Here is a 13246-nt window from a genome sequence, read left to right on the forward strand (position 1 = left end):
ACTTTCAGGACAGTGGAGAAATACATTTCTGTTATTGAAGCCACCCAGTCTGTAACATTTTGTTATGAAAGTCTGAATAGATTAATACATCACTGGTGCAAATGTAAAATGGTATGGATACTGTGAAAATTGTTTGGTGTTTCTCCAATAAGTTGAATCTAGAAGTACCATATGACCATAGATATGTACCCAAAAGAACTGAAAGGTGGTGTTCAAAAACCTGTATGCAAAAGTTAATAAGACCACTTTCACAATAGCCAAATGTAGAAACCGAAATTCCCATCAACTGATGAATTAATAAAACAATATGGTATATCCCTAAAATGAAATATTATTCAGTGTTAAAAATAATGAAATACTGATGCTGACTACAATGTGGATGTGTCTGGAAAACATGGTAAGTGAAAGAAGCTAGTCACCAAAAGACACATTGTGTGACTATTTACACGACACATTAGAGTAGGCAAATCCATATAGGCAGAAGGCAGGTGTTTCCCAGGGCCTAGGGGAAGGGAAGAATGGGAAGTGATTCCTCAATGATGTGAGGTTTCCTTTTGATGGTTTGGAATTTGATAGTTTATTATATAGAGGTGATTGCACAACATTGTTAGAATATAAAATGTCAGTGAATTGTTCTTTGTAATGACTGAAATGGAAAATTTTATCAAAGTTCTCTAATATTCTGAAGGCCCTGCCTTCCAAATACATGAGAAAGCACTTTCAGTTTTAAAGACATTAACCACCACACTTGAAGATTTGGCCCAAATGGGAGAAGAACTCATGTTAGAAAGGTATGTGGTGGTGTATTATGTCTAATAGAGTAGATTATAGTTTTAGAGAGAGACCACAAACTTTGGAAGGAATTTTAACAGATTTCATTCAATTAGAAGTGAAAGGGGCAGAGACAGTACAAATTGGAAAGGGATTTCTAGACTCTGGCTCCTCAGTTGCATGGACATTTTCTTCTGGGTCCGAAGGATTGGTCATAGGGCAGAGCCAAGAGCTACAGGAGCAGTGTGGGCTATATTAAAGGACCTTCAGTCTGGCCTAGTCTGACACTTAGATTGCAGTGGACTAGCTGTGCTTCTCCTATTCTCTCCCCTTTAAAATTTAGTGTTGCCTGCAGCAATCCTACCTATTTTGTGCATGTGTGTGTGTGGGGGGGGGTTGCTTCTTTAATTCTTATTGTAAGATTTCAAGAACCATACCCTTTTCCACACTTTTTGTATAGGGTCTATATATTTTGCATTCGAGAATATAATTTGTGGCCACCAAATGTATTGTTGCTTCAAAGTCTTTGATGCATCTCCCATTAAGAGGTGGTAGTGAGACCTTCCTCTCAGCATTGGGAAGTCTGCTTTTACCAGTAGAATAAATAGACCATAGAAAAAACTGTGCCAGATCAGAGCCAAATATTAGGGAAAGTGGCACTTCCCTTTACTAACACTTATACAGTCTAGAATCCCTGACCTCTACTTCAGAAAACCCAAATCACCCTACTGAGAGGACATGCATAGGATTATCTGGTTAGCCATCCCGCTGAAACCAGCCTGCCCACCTGAGCTGGCAGAGAGACAGACATATAAGTGACCATCCTCTCTATTCGCCAATATCCCCTTGACCTTTCTCAATATGTTAAGATCAACTGACCATATTCCTAACCCCCAAATGTGTGAGGTATAACAAGTGGGTACTGTTTTAAGGCACCAACAAAGACCCCAAACCCCCTTCTGCTTGATTTGGTAATCACATTCATCCCTGAACCCTCTAGCACTCAGCATCTCTTGGACACACCATCTCCAAAAGACAGATGCTTGGGAACTTCCTGCTCTTCTAAGTGGCAAGGTGTCCCTAGGCTTTTTATTGTCCCTGGGCCCCAATGGTACCTCTGTAGAGTGGGGCATCTGGTTCTACATAGCAGAGTATGGTACCGATGGAGACCAGAGCTGGAAGGGGAAGGACTGTTGTGGGATATGGCTCTGGGGCAGGATTTGGGACAAGGCACTTCTGCGGATGCTGCCACGTGGAGTGGGGACTGACCATATACAGATGTCCCATTGTGACATATGCATTGCCTTAGCTGGGATTAGTCAGGTGGCCCATGGATGAGGATAAAAGCACCTCTCCTGGGCTGACACCAGATGGTTAGTCTGTGCAGAGAGTGGGCTCCTTGGTTCTGTTTACGGTGGGCCTACCTACTGACGCCCTCAGGGACAGACCATGCTGAACAGGTTCCTCTTACCTGCCCCTCATTAAATATAATCTCTAATGCCACCTTCATTTGGACTTCCAGAACTGTGGAGAAATACATGTCTATTATTTAAGCCACCAAGGCTATAACATTTTATTACAAATAGACTAACACATTAGTAGTCAGGGAAATGCAAATCAAAGCCACAATGAGATACTACAACACTGACACAAGGAGGCTGTGATCAACAAAAACAGAAAATGTCAAGTGTTGATGAGGTTGTAATACGGAGAAACTGGAACACTCATACATTGCTGGTGGTAATGTGAAATGATATGGCTACTGTGGAAAATGGTTTGGCATTTGTCCATTAAGCCTAGAAATACCATATGACCATAGATATATACCCCCAAAGAGTTCAAAACAGGTATTCAAACACTTTTACGCAAAACGTCATACCAGCACTATTCACATGGGCCAAAATATAGAAACCCAAATTACATCAATTGTTGAATGAGTAAACAAATATGGTGTATCCCTGGAAGGCAGGCTTCTCCTCTGTGAACATTGGCCTTGGTCATACAGCACTACCTCCGTGGGGGGATTTGGAGAACTTCTGAGGTTCCAAAGTTCTTCCTGCACCAGATTCAGAGCCCTTGTGTTTCAGCAGTTCTGTTTACTCCTGCAGGGATCTGCCCAGATAGGTGGGGCCAGGGGCAGGGTGAGTTATGAGAGATGGCCCAGAGCAATGGCGGCGACCACCACCACAGCCGGTCCTGCTTCCACAGTTCCCTCCCCTTTGCTGGAACTAGTTGGGCTGCTAATCTGTGTCTGTGGACCACAGTTCTCAGAACTGCAAATGTTCTGTTCTTTTGATCTGACACTGCTACTTTTCCGCTTCTTGAACCGTGCAGGTGGGGGCAGGGCAAGCTCTGGGAGGGTATGGACGGGGTGACTAGTCTCCGTGCCTAAGGCTTCCGTTCTCTGCTCTGCAGTGAGGGCTTAAACCACCGTTTTCAGCCTTCTTCGCTCAGTCTTTGCTCCAAGGTCTGTTCTGTGAGTGTTGGGGTCAGCCATGTTATATGCTGTCCCCTCAGCCCTGTGGGCCATAAGCAGAGCTCTAGCAGTCCGAGTCCTTCCCTTTCCCACAGCTGCCATAATTCTGGGATGCAGTGAGCTCAGAGCTCCCAGCTAGGTCTGCGTCCTGCTCCCACGCAGCTCCATCTCCACACTTCCCCTTTCTCTCCTCCCCTGCTCACGCAATTTGCCCACCTTTAGGTGAATTCAGTAGTGAGCCTCTTCGTCTTGCCTGTCTACTGTGCAGGGAGTCTTTTGTGGAGTTATAGTTGTTTAATGTGTTGTAAATTCCATGGGAGATTTCCAGAGGTTTGCCCATGCCTCCATTTTTATGACCGGAACTCTACAGTTTAGTTTTCAATGCACATTTGTCTTGATTGGAAAATTTAATCCATTTACATTTAAAGTAATTATTGATAAGTGAGAACTTACTAATGCCATCTCATTAATTATTTCTGACTGTTTTTTAGTTCCCTTGTTCCTTTCATCCTCTCTTGCTGTCTTCCTTTGTGAATTATTGATTTTCCATAGTGGTATGCTTTGATTCCCTTCTCTACTTTTTTGTGTTTCTATTGTATGTTGTTGTTTTGTGGTAACAATGAGGCATACATAAAACATCTTAAAGCTATAACAGTGTATTTTAAGCTGATAACTTAACTTTGATCACATACAAAAGCTCGACCTTTTTAATATCCCCCCAACATTTTATAGTTTTGATCTCCAATTTGCCTTGTATTTATATTGTGTATACATTAACAAATTCTTTTGGCTATAGTTATATTTAGTACTTTTGTCCTTTAACCTTTATACTCAAGTTAAGGAATTAACACACCCCCAAATTACAGTATTAGAGTATTCTGAAATTGACTGTATACTTACCTTTAACAGTGTGTTGTACATTTTTATGGTAACGTAAACAATAATATAAACAGTACCATTTTAAAATGGAGTAGGAGGTGCCATGTCAGAGTACCACCTTGCACATCTTATGTCTTAAAACTTTGGAATGTAAAACAGCAAAATAACCTTTGGATTGGGCCTGAACCTTGTGTCCAACGTTTGCTCCTGAGATGTGAGCCGTGGAGGTGTGAGGGTGACAGGTGATTTCAGGTGGGCTAAAGGGTGGACTGGAGCACTGACAGCATCACCTCAACTTCCTGCATGGAGGACCTGTGCACATTGGCTAACTCAGGGCACTGGAGATCTGGGAGCTGGGCTCCCTTCCCCACTAGTCCAGGGTATTGATTAAGGGTCCATGAGGGGCAGGGTGCCAGGAGCTGGTCTTGCCCAGGTGAGGTGCCCCTGAGTGGACAAGCAGCTCGCCCACTGGAGTTGAGGAGCTGGATGACCGTACACGGGGGTGTTTGTTCTTGGTGAGACTGGCAGAGAATACGGCAACTCTGGACCAGGAGTGGCAGAAGCCACACAGGTCTCAGGAGGCCCATCCCTTCCTCAGTCCACCTTGTGCCTACTGAAGATTTCCATTCTCTGGAACAACATTTTTGCAGCATCAGGATCTAGTCATCAGCCCTGGGGCAGTCCCATAATATTTCTCTCTTCAAACTCAAGGCTGATGACTAATATCCTGGTTGTTCCCAAAGGCTAGGTGTTTCCTCTTTTCTCCGGGTGCCCAGACATGTTACACCCATGCTGCAGTCACCTTTATTCACGTGAAACCTCATCAAAACCTCTGCCACCAGCGTGTCGAGCAGCCTGGCTCCTGTGAGGCAGAAGCTCCTTCCTTCCCTATGTGGATAAAACATAGCAAACATTTTCATAATGGCTACTCTCAATGTTTAAGAAATGCTTGAAGTTATAGGGGGATCAGAAACCAAGCCACGTGTTTTAGAGAAAATCTCTTCACCTAAATCCAACAAGAGTAAGGTAGATACTTAATTTGATGACAAGATATAAAACACTGGTTTTCAACCAAGTGCAGTTCTGATCCCCAGACCTTTGTCAGGGTCTGGAGATATTTTTGGTTATCACAACAAGGGGCCATGGCTGTGCCACTGGTCTCTAGTGGGTAGAGGTCAGGGAAGCTGCTCAACATCCCACCATATACAGGACGGTCCCGATGACAGAGGGTCATCATGCCTAGATGCCGGTAGGCCTGCAGCTGAAGAGACCTGACATAAAGCAACTATGTTTTAATGAAAATTAATGGCAAATTCTATGTAGATATTCTTTGGGTGTCTCCATTTCCAGGCCACAGGTCATGACTACACCAGTGTTCTCAGAAGCATTTATGTCAACAACATCTTCTTCCAAAGTCTTACGTTAAGAACCATTGAATTTTGTAGCCTAAGGTTCCAAGCATAACCTGAACATACAAAGTATCTTGGGCTCTGATGTTTAATCCCATAGGAAATAGAGATCTTAGGGCCTGTGCTCAGGAGTGGGATGGCTGGCTTGGACAGCAGCTCTGCCAGGTTGTAAAGAATGTGGGCTATCAGGCAGTTACATTTAACCCCGGGCCTCCTTCTTGTCTTTCAGGATGGGACACATCGGTCTGTGCCACCAAACCAAGCTATGCAGCCCTTTCTGTTCCATTATAACCACCTGCTCCAAAGAAGAGTGTCCCCTCATTATTACCCAGGAGAGTTACCCAGGAGAGAACTGGGGAGAACCACACCATGGGCTTTGGGTTTACTCAGCCTTCGGTCCTCTGTAACTGAGGGATTCACATCCATGGAGTCAACCAGATAGACAAAATTTGAAAAAAAAAATCCCAGAAAGTTCCAAAAAGCAAACTTGAACTTGCCACGTGCCAAACCCTGGATCTGTGTGCGTAAGGTGATGTGCAGGCACGCCCTGCTGTCCCCTGTGTGCAAATCCAAGTTCCACACCGTTTTATAGGAGGGACTTGAGCACCTGCATATTTTGGTGTCTGCGGGGGTCTTGGAACAATCCCCCATGATACAAGGGATGACTTATGGTCACCGTGCATTTGGAGATTGTGCTTTGAACCAGCAGTTATGCCCTGGTCCCTCCATTCTGGCTGTGAAGTGCTTGTAAAGTGAACATTGTCATACCAACCTGGTCAGCAAGGGAGACGAGTGGCCACCGTTATGTCATTTTTCAGAAGAGGGAGCCAGGCTAACAGGGATAAGCAGGCAAATCCCAGCCTGCAATAGGAAGGTAGGATCTGTGGTCGGGCTTTGCACACAAGGCCATCTAGCTGCCCCCCCTATTATATCCACGTGGAGACCTAGGTGTTGGCCAACCTATGTGTCTTCTCCCAGAGGCCACGTGGCTACAATATGGCACCTTTACAAAAACTCTAAACATACTTGCTAAAAATGCCCCAAATAAGAGAAAAGTGTGGTGAGTCTGTCATTTGCTACCCAAGTCTGCTGTTTTTAGACCTGTTGCTTCCTGGTGTCGTGTCAGGACCTTGTGACTCACAACAGGAAGAAGCAGATGATCCCATCAGCAAGAAGAGACCAGACAGGAAGCTGACCCCTTATGGGTTCAGCTCATGTCCATGAAGCTGCTGGGTCCACTGGTTTGGATGAAGCAATTGCAGTCGTCTCCCTGAGCCTCACAAAGAGGGAAGCCTGTGCAATACACACTTCACCATCTCCGTTGCTCTGTGATGGACAGGATGATGGACATGGAGAGTCATGGCCATAACACTGATTCTTTGGATTTAAAAGGAATCTCAGAGTTTGTGAGGCAGGTTCTCATAAAGGCTGCCATTTCTAAGAAGGATCCAGTAGCACTGTTGGGAAGGTGGGATCATCCCATCCTGGGTAGGGGCTCTGAGCAGACTTTGGCATAGAATGAGGAGGAATTTCTAACATTTAGGACTCACTAACACTATTGGGCTTCAAGGATAAGGACTTCATTTCAAGCCAACACTGAGGCCAAGTCTGATGCCTAGTTCAGTACTAGGAAGCCACAAAGTCCCCAAGGTCCCTCCCACCCCATGAGCTTCCTGAGCTAGACACACTGCAGGTTGCAGCACCCACCTGTGGGTCTCAGCTGGAGTGGGACATGGGGAACCATGTCCCCGAGGACACACCACACACAACAGTTCTCTCAAGAACAGAGAGAGCTGTCCTGTAACTCGGGATGTGACTCTGGGTAAGATTTGTCATCTCTCAGGATCTCTATTTTCCTACATAAGAAATACAGATTGGTGGGCCCTAAAGGATTGTCATGAGGATTAAAAGACTAATCAGTCCATCTCTTACAACATTGTGGACACACAATAAACTCTCAATATTGGTTATGTAAAGGGTGTTTGGAACGGTCCCGTACCAGGTGTGAACAAGGTGTAGCCCCTGCCATCAGTGATTCAGGTGTGTTATTTGGACAAAAATAACCTTTTAAATAGTTCATAATAAAAGGGTTTATTCGGGCCCTTTTAAACAAAAAGGGAAACAAAACAAAACCACAATAGCAGTGTGGGAACATGCACCTTGCAGCTGGCTGTCCACATGCAAAAGAGAGCTCTCTCTGAAGATGCCTCCCTTATATAACAGCTCCCCCTTCCACCTCATCCCAGGAAGTTAGAACCATAAAGTTTAACAAGAAGTCAGGACTAGAGAGTAATAGGAAGCCCAGCTCCAGCCATAGATCTCCCAGCTCCCTGGTGAATTTCCTTAAAATGCCAGTTTGCTTCTATCATACCCTCCTTTTGATCAATATCTTTTCTCCAAAAGCATCATTGATCAACAGTTAGGTCTTCAGGTCTCAGGTTTTCCAGTCTTCAGTCTTTTCGTCCCTCAATGTCAGGAAAAACTTCCTCTGGGTATCATCTCTTACATCAAGGGGGGAGTACATGGATCAGGAACAGCTGTTGTCCAGGATTGGCGGGCATAAGGAACAGATGGAAATCCCTTTTCCAGTGTCTTTCCTGCTTGCAGAAGTGGCAAAAAATTGAAGGGTTTTTTTTTTTTTTTGGTTTCCCTTGGGGCCTCTCATCTACCACGGCTGAAAGTCAAAAGTCTTGGCAATCTTACTTTTAGATGGCTCATCTAGGGTACCGGCAAGCTCATTGGCGAAATTTACCAAGTGTAGGGTAGCCATAGTTCTTCATCCCATCCTGGATCTCCTAATCAGAATGGAAAGGTCTTTATTTAGCCCCTCAACAAACAAAGATTTAAAGGATACATGTGTGATGTCAACATCTGGAGGAAGACCAGAATTTTCCTTAAAAAAAATACCTGAAACTTATTATAGTAGTCATGAACAGATTTGTTAGGCCTTTGTGAGCAAGTGTGTCTTGCTGCGCTCAATAGACCTTGGGAAGGCCTTAGGAATTGGTCGATGTAGTTTTCAAGCAAGTTCCCTGGCTTCCTCCCAATAATTGGAAGGATGCTCTCATCTGGCAATCCTCATCCAATTTCTAGTTTGGTCTTCATCAACTAACATATTAATTAGCTGATATGAATCAGAAAACCCAGGCTGGTGGGACTGAATAGTAATATCAAATTCCTCAGCAAACTTATTAGAGTTCTCAGTTACTTTAGGGAATTCCTTTACAATGGCTCGTAACTCAGCTTTAGTCAGGGGACATAAGAGACGTAGGGTTTATTAGGATCTCCAGGGGGTTAATCTTAAATGGGAAAGTACTGATAAGTTCTGAGGAAGAAGAAAAAAAAGATTCAAGAGAATGTGCTGCTGGGAACTGAGCTGAAGATAGAAGAGGCAGCAGAGAAAGACAAGATGGTGTTGGAGGCGGAGCTTGAGACAAAAGAGGAGTGCGGGGAGGGCAAGACCATGCTGTGGAGGAAGAGCACGAGGTTTCAGGGCCCATTTTGGCTCTTTTTGAATTTTTAGCAGCCCTTGTTAACTTTGAGACTTTATTTTCTAAATGGGCAATTTTAAATTCATGGTCTTGTTTGGAAGCCTCAATATACCACTCAAAATAGGCATTCCATTCCTCTTTCTTAATTACAGTGCTGTTATTATCCAATTTAGTTTTAAGAAAATCAAGTTTCATAATCTCAAAAGTTCCCCAAAATGGCCATTGATTTTCTAAATTACTCTTAGTCCATTTAGTTAAATACATGCACAAAAACTCCCCACAGGTTTTAAACACATACTCGGCTGGTGTCCCATTGGAGGGACAGTTTTAGAAGGCTTAGACAGCAGAGATCTCATTTTTAATACTAGGCCTGAAACAGCTCACAACTCGAGCAACCTGCAGGGCTTCAGCCCCCCTCACTCTGGAACAGTCTGATCACTGAGAACCAGGCCGAAGGCTAAACGCCAGTTCCAGGGAAATAACTCCTAGGGAGTCAAGTTATAGGCGGAGCTGGGTGGCACTCTTCTCACTTTTTCATTGAGACGGCACAGTTTAATATTGGCCAAGACTGACCAATTTCAGTAGAAATAACCTCTATCTCCAAATGCACGTTAGGTGAAGACCAGTCTTTGTCTGAAAGGACATCTTCTTTTCTGAAGAATTCAAGCTGATGTGCCACAAGTACTCAGACAACATAGACAAATAGGCCTCTAGCGCGTTCACACACACACACACACTCCCCACCCTGCAGGAAGTTAGAACTATAAAGTTTCACAGGGAGTCAGGACTAGAGAGTAACAGGAAGCCCAGCTCCAGCCATAGACCTCCCAGCTCCCTGGTCAATTTCCTTAAAGTGCAAGTTTGCTTTTATCAGGAGTCTCCTGTGTCCCAGGGCAATCCAGAAGGAAGACCTCCCTAGGGAGGCATCTGACCTCATCTGTGTTTCTTCACTGTTGTTTCCTGCCAATTGATCTGCCCTGGTTTCTCCAGGACCTGACACTGGCCACACCTGTGTTGCCTCCAATCACTTGTTGACACCCCACAGGAATCTGTACTACACAGCTTCCTTGACAATGTGGACACACCCAGAACCAGGAAATAACCTTCCTCTTTCCTTGCTCATTAAAAGGCCCAAAGTCCTGGACAGCTTTCCAGAGCCCTCACATGCAGGTGGAGCCTAATGCTGGCCCAGGGATGAGAACGTCTCTGGACAAAGGTAACTTCCACTTCTTTGACTGCATGGTGTCCAGCCCTGCGGAGCCGCTGGGCCCAGGATCTGGTGTCTACGGCACAGGGCATCAGAGCAGCTGGGGTTGCTTCATGGTGTGGGGGCTGCGGGCTGCCTCACTAGGGATGACCACAGAATCAGGCCCCAAAGGCCCTGCGGCAGGGAAGGAGGTCAACAACTGGTGCTTGACACGGGTCTGTGGTCTCCTCAGGGAGCTGTCCTGGTGCCATAAGCAGAAGCCCAGAGACAGATGTCTCCTGGCAGTGACAATGAGCCTGTGGATGCCCGTGGGCAGAACCCACCGAAATGCCTATCTGGGTGGGGGGTGGGGGCGGTAAGGTTCATGCAGGTTTGCTGCCAGGTGTTTCAGGCGCTCAAGCTTGAAGGCAGGATAACTGGTGGCTGAATGGGGATGGACACACACTGTCCCTTCCCCTGTCAAAACCCAGAGGAGGGTGCTGGGGACGTCCCTGGGGAGGGTGCTGCAGAGCCTCCTGCAATCCCAGGTGTGATGGCTAGAGGGCACCTCAAGGTCATCAGCTGTTGCCCAGCCAGTACCACCAGAAGCCAGGGAGGAAATGGCAGCTTCTGTTTGGAGTTGTCTGGACTTTGGAACATGCTGTCCCATCCTTAGTCTCAAGTCTGCATCTGGCACCTCCCTCAAAAGAATTTTTGCATGAAATTCCCAGAGGTGGGGGGAGCAACGAATAATATATTTTTCTTTCCTCTTTTCTTCACAAGACCCACTGCTGACAACCTCTTTGCCACCATTTGCTCTACCTTGTCCTCTTTACAGAGAGCCCTGAAGCCAGCATGGCCACCCCACAAAGTAAGTGATGAGTAACAAAGCAGCTTGGAAATGTCTCCATCCTGCCTCACTAACGACAATAGGGCACACAGCTCCCTGCCATGTGCTCAGCTACAGATGTATTTGCTAAAATACTCAGATCATGAAGCCTGCACTTGAAAATCTCAGTGCATTTAGCTCTTGTCTTATTATGTGCATTTAGAATTGTTTCTTTATTTTGATTAAGAGGGTAAAGGAAAAAAGCAAACATATTGATGACCAATTTAAATATTGTTGGGTTTGCTTGTGCCCAGAAACTATCAATCAGAAAAGACAGGTCACTGATACCCTAGAAAAAAGGCAAGTTTTGAAAAATCTCTGAGGACCATGAATGCGTGTAAATCCTTTCAGACACTTATGTCCAGAAAGCAGCCTTGCCGTTCCCATTATAGAGCCTCTTAGAGCAGTAAACCTACCCCAGGAGTTCAAAAGCCTTATCCGCGGGGGATGCCCAAGACCACAGATAATACCAAACCCTATCTATATTATATGACTGTACATAGTCACCTTGTCACTGAAAGGAAGCACTTTATGGCTTCTCTTTGGCATATCCGAATGGCCAGTATCACTGCTTTTGCACTTTGGGGCCATTATGAAGGGTGACTTGACCACAGCACTGTGACACTGCTACAGGAAAGCTGGTAACCCAAGCAGCTACCAAGTGACTACGGGGCAAGGAGTGGAGACACTGGATAAAGGGATGAGTCACATCCCAGGAGGGATGGAACAGGATAGTGCAACATTTCATCACACTACTTAGAATGGTGTGCAATACACCTGAAACTAATAAGAAAAAAAAAGCTTATGACTTGTTTGTTTCTGTAACTTTCCATTTAATATTTTCAGATCACAGTTGACCAATGGTAACTGAAGCTGTGGGAAGCAAAACCATGGATTGGGGTGGGGGGTAGGTTGACCACTGTATTACCAGGATGCAGCCAGAGTCCTGAGGTTTATAATAACCTCATGTATGTTTTGTGCTTGTCTGTCACCTGGCAGAGGTGGAAATTCCAGAATCCCATAGAATTCGTGATTCTCTACAGATGGTGTGGGTCCTGAAGGGAAACGTTTTATTCTCAGTTCCTTTTAGCAGCAACGTCAAACCTGGTGAGTTACAATCACAGCCACTATTGCCTCTCAAAGGGATGCCAGCTCCACTGGGGTTGGCGCTAAGCTTGCATAGGCCTAGCTATGGCCTCTCCTACTTCTGGGCCCCAGCTCAGTGTCCACAGAAAGTACAAGAAAGCTCATAGTACTTCCCTCCCACAAAGTGAACCCTGTAGCTAGAATTGAGGTGTGAGGGACAGACAGCTGTCCTTAATTAAAGGAACTGTCCATTCAATCAGCAGCTGACCATGTCCTTGGAGCTTCTCTCTTAAATTTCAACCTTTGCTACACACTGTCTTGCCGGGGGTCCTCTCTTCTAGTAATAAGAGCATATTCCTTCATCCATCAAAAGTCAATCCATCTCATGTCAATTATGCCTCAATAGAGCTGGGGAAGTCAGTCCAACTGAGCCCTCTCCCTTCCTGGGACTTCAGTGTTCGATCCCATTTCTCTGGTCCCTGCATAACCCACCTTTGTCTGTCCACTTGTTCCTTTCTCTCACTGGCAGACATGCTCTCATGTGACATTTCCAAGCTTAATGCTAAAAAGCTTGTCTTGATGCTCACGTTTGATGCCTGTTGTCACTGTGTGTTCCTACACACTGACCTGAATACCGTTCTGTGTACCAGCCACAGCCACGGTCCTCGGAGGAACTGGCCACATTGTCTGCCTCCCGTTTGCCCCTCTTTATGCTTGCATGAAAACATTCGGCTTCTGAAATGGTTTTTGGCTACACCCCCAAGCTGAGCTTTCCAAGGTCAGCACACACGCCCTGTGCACTCACATGTGCTTCCTCATGGGCAGTCAGCACGGTTGACAACACTTTCTGTTCTGAACACTCCCCATTTTCTTTCTGTAAGAACATTGTCTGTGGCTCACTGGTCCTCCCCCGCACCCTCCTTTCTGACTCCACTTTCTCTGTAAAATGCCTCAGTGTTGGGGACCCTCAGAGCTCCGTCTGCAAGCACACGATAATCCCCTGAGGGACTATGAGCCAGTTTCCAGGATTGATGCACCACGTCTGTCACCTCTGCCAGC

General features: G+C 45.5%; 1 protein-coding gene across 3 annotated transcripts in view; it reads left to right on the top strand.

Annotated features, from left to right (window-relative positions):
* IL36B (interleukin 36 beta) overlaps positions 1-13246 on the top strand; it is a 31850-nt gene that overhangs the window by 14680 nt on the left and 3924 nt on the right. For 2 of the 3 annotated variants that reach the window (XM_081068671.1, XM_081068670.1), the window contains exons 2-5: positions 5765-6409; positions 10156-10242; positions 10996-11083; positions 12101-12208. In XM_081068671.1, the coding sequence (XP_080924797.1) occupies positions 11068-11083; positions 12101-12208 (124 nt within the window). In that variant the 5' untranslated portion in view covers positions 5765-6409; positions 10156-10242; positions 10996-11067. The remainder of the gene's footprint in view (positions 1-5764; positions 6410-10155; positions 10243-10995; positions 11084-12100; positions 12209-13246) is intronic. The other variant, XM_081068669.1, reaches the window with a different exon arrangement.

This window comes from Rhinolophus hipposideros (genome assembly GCF_964194185.1).
Source record: "Rhinolophus hipposideros genome assembly, chromosome: 12".
In the NCBI taxonomy this organism is placed as follows: Eukaryota; Metazoa; Chordata; class Mammalia; order Chiroptera; family Rhinolophidae; genus Rhinolophus; species Rhinolophus hipposideros.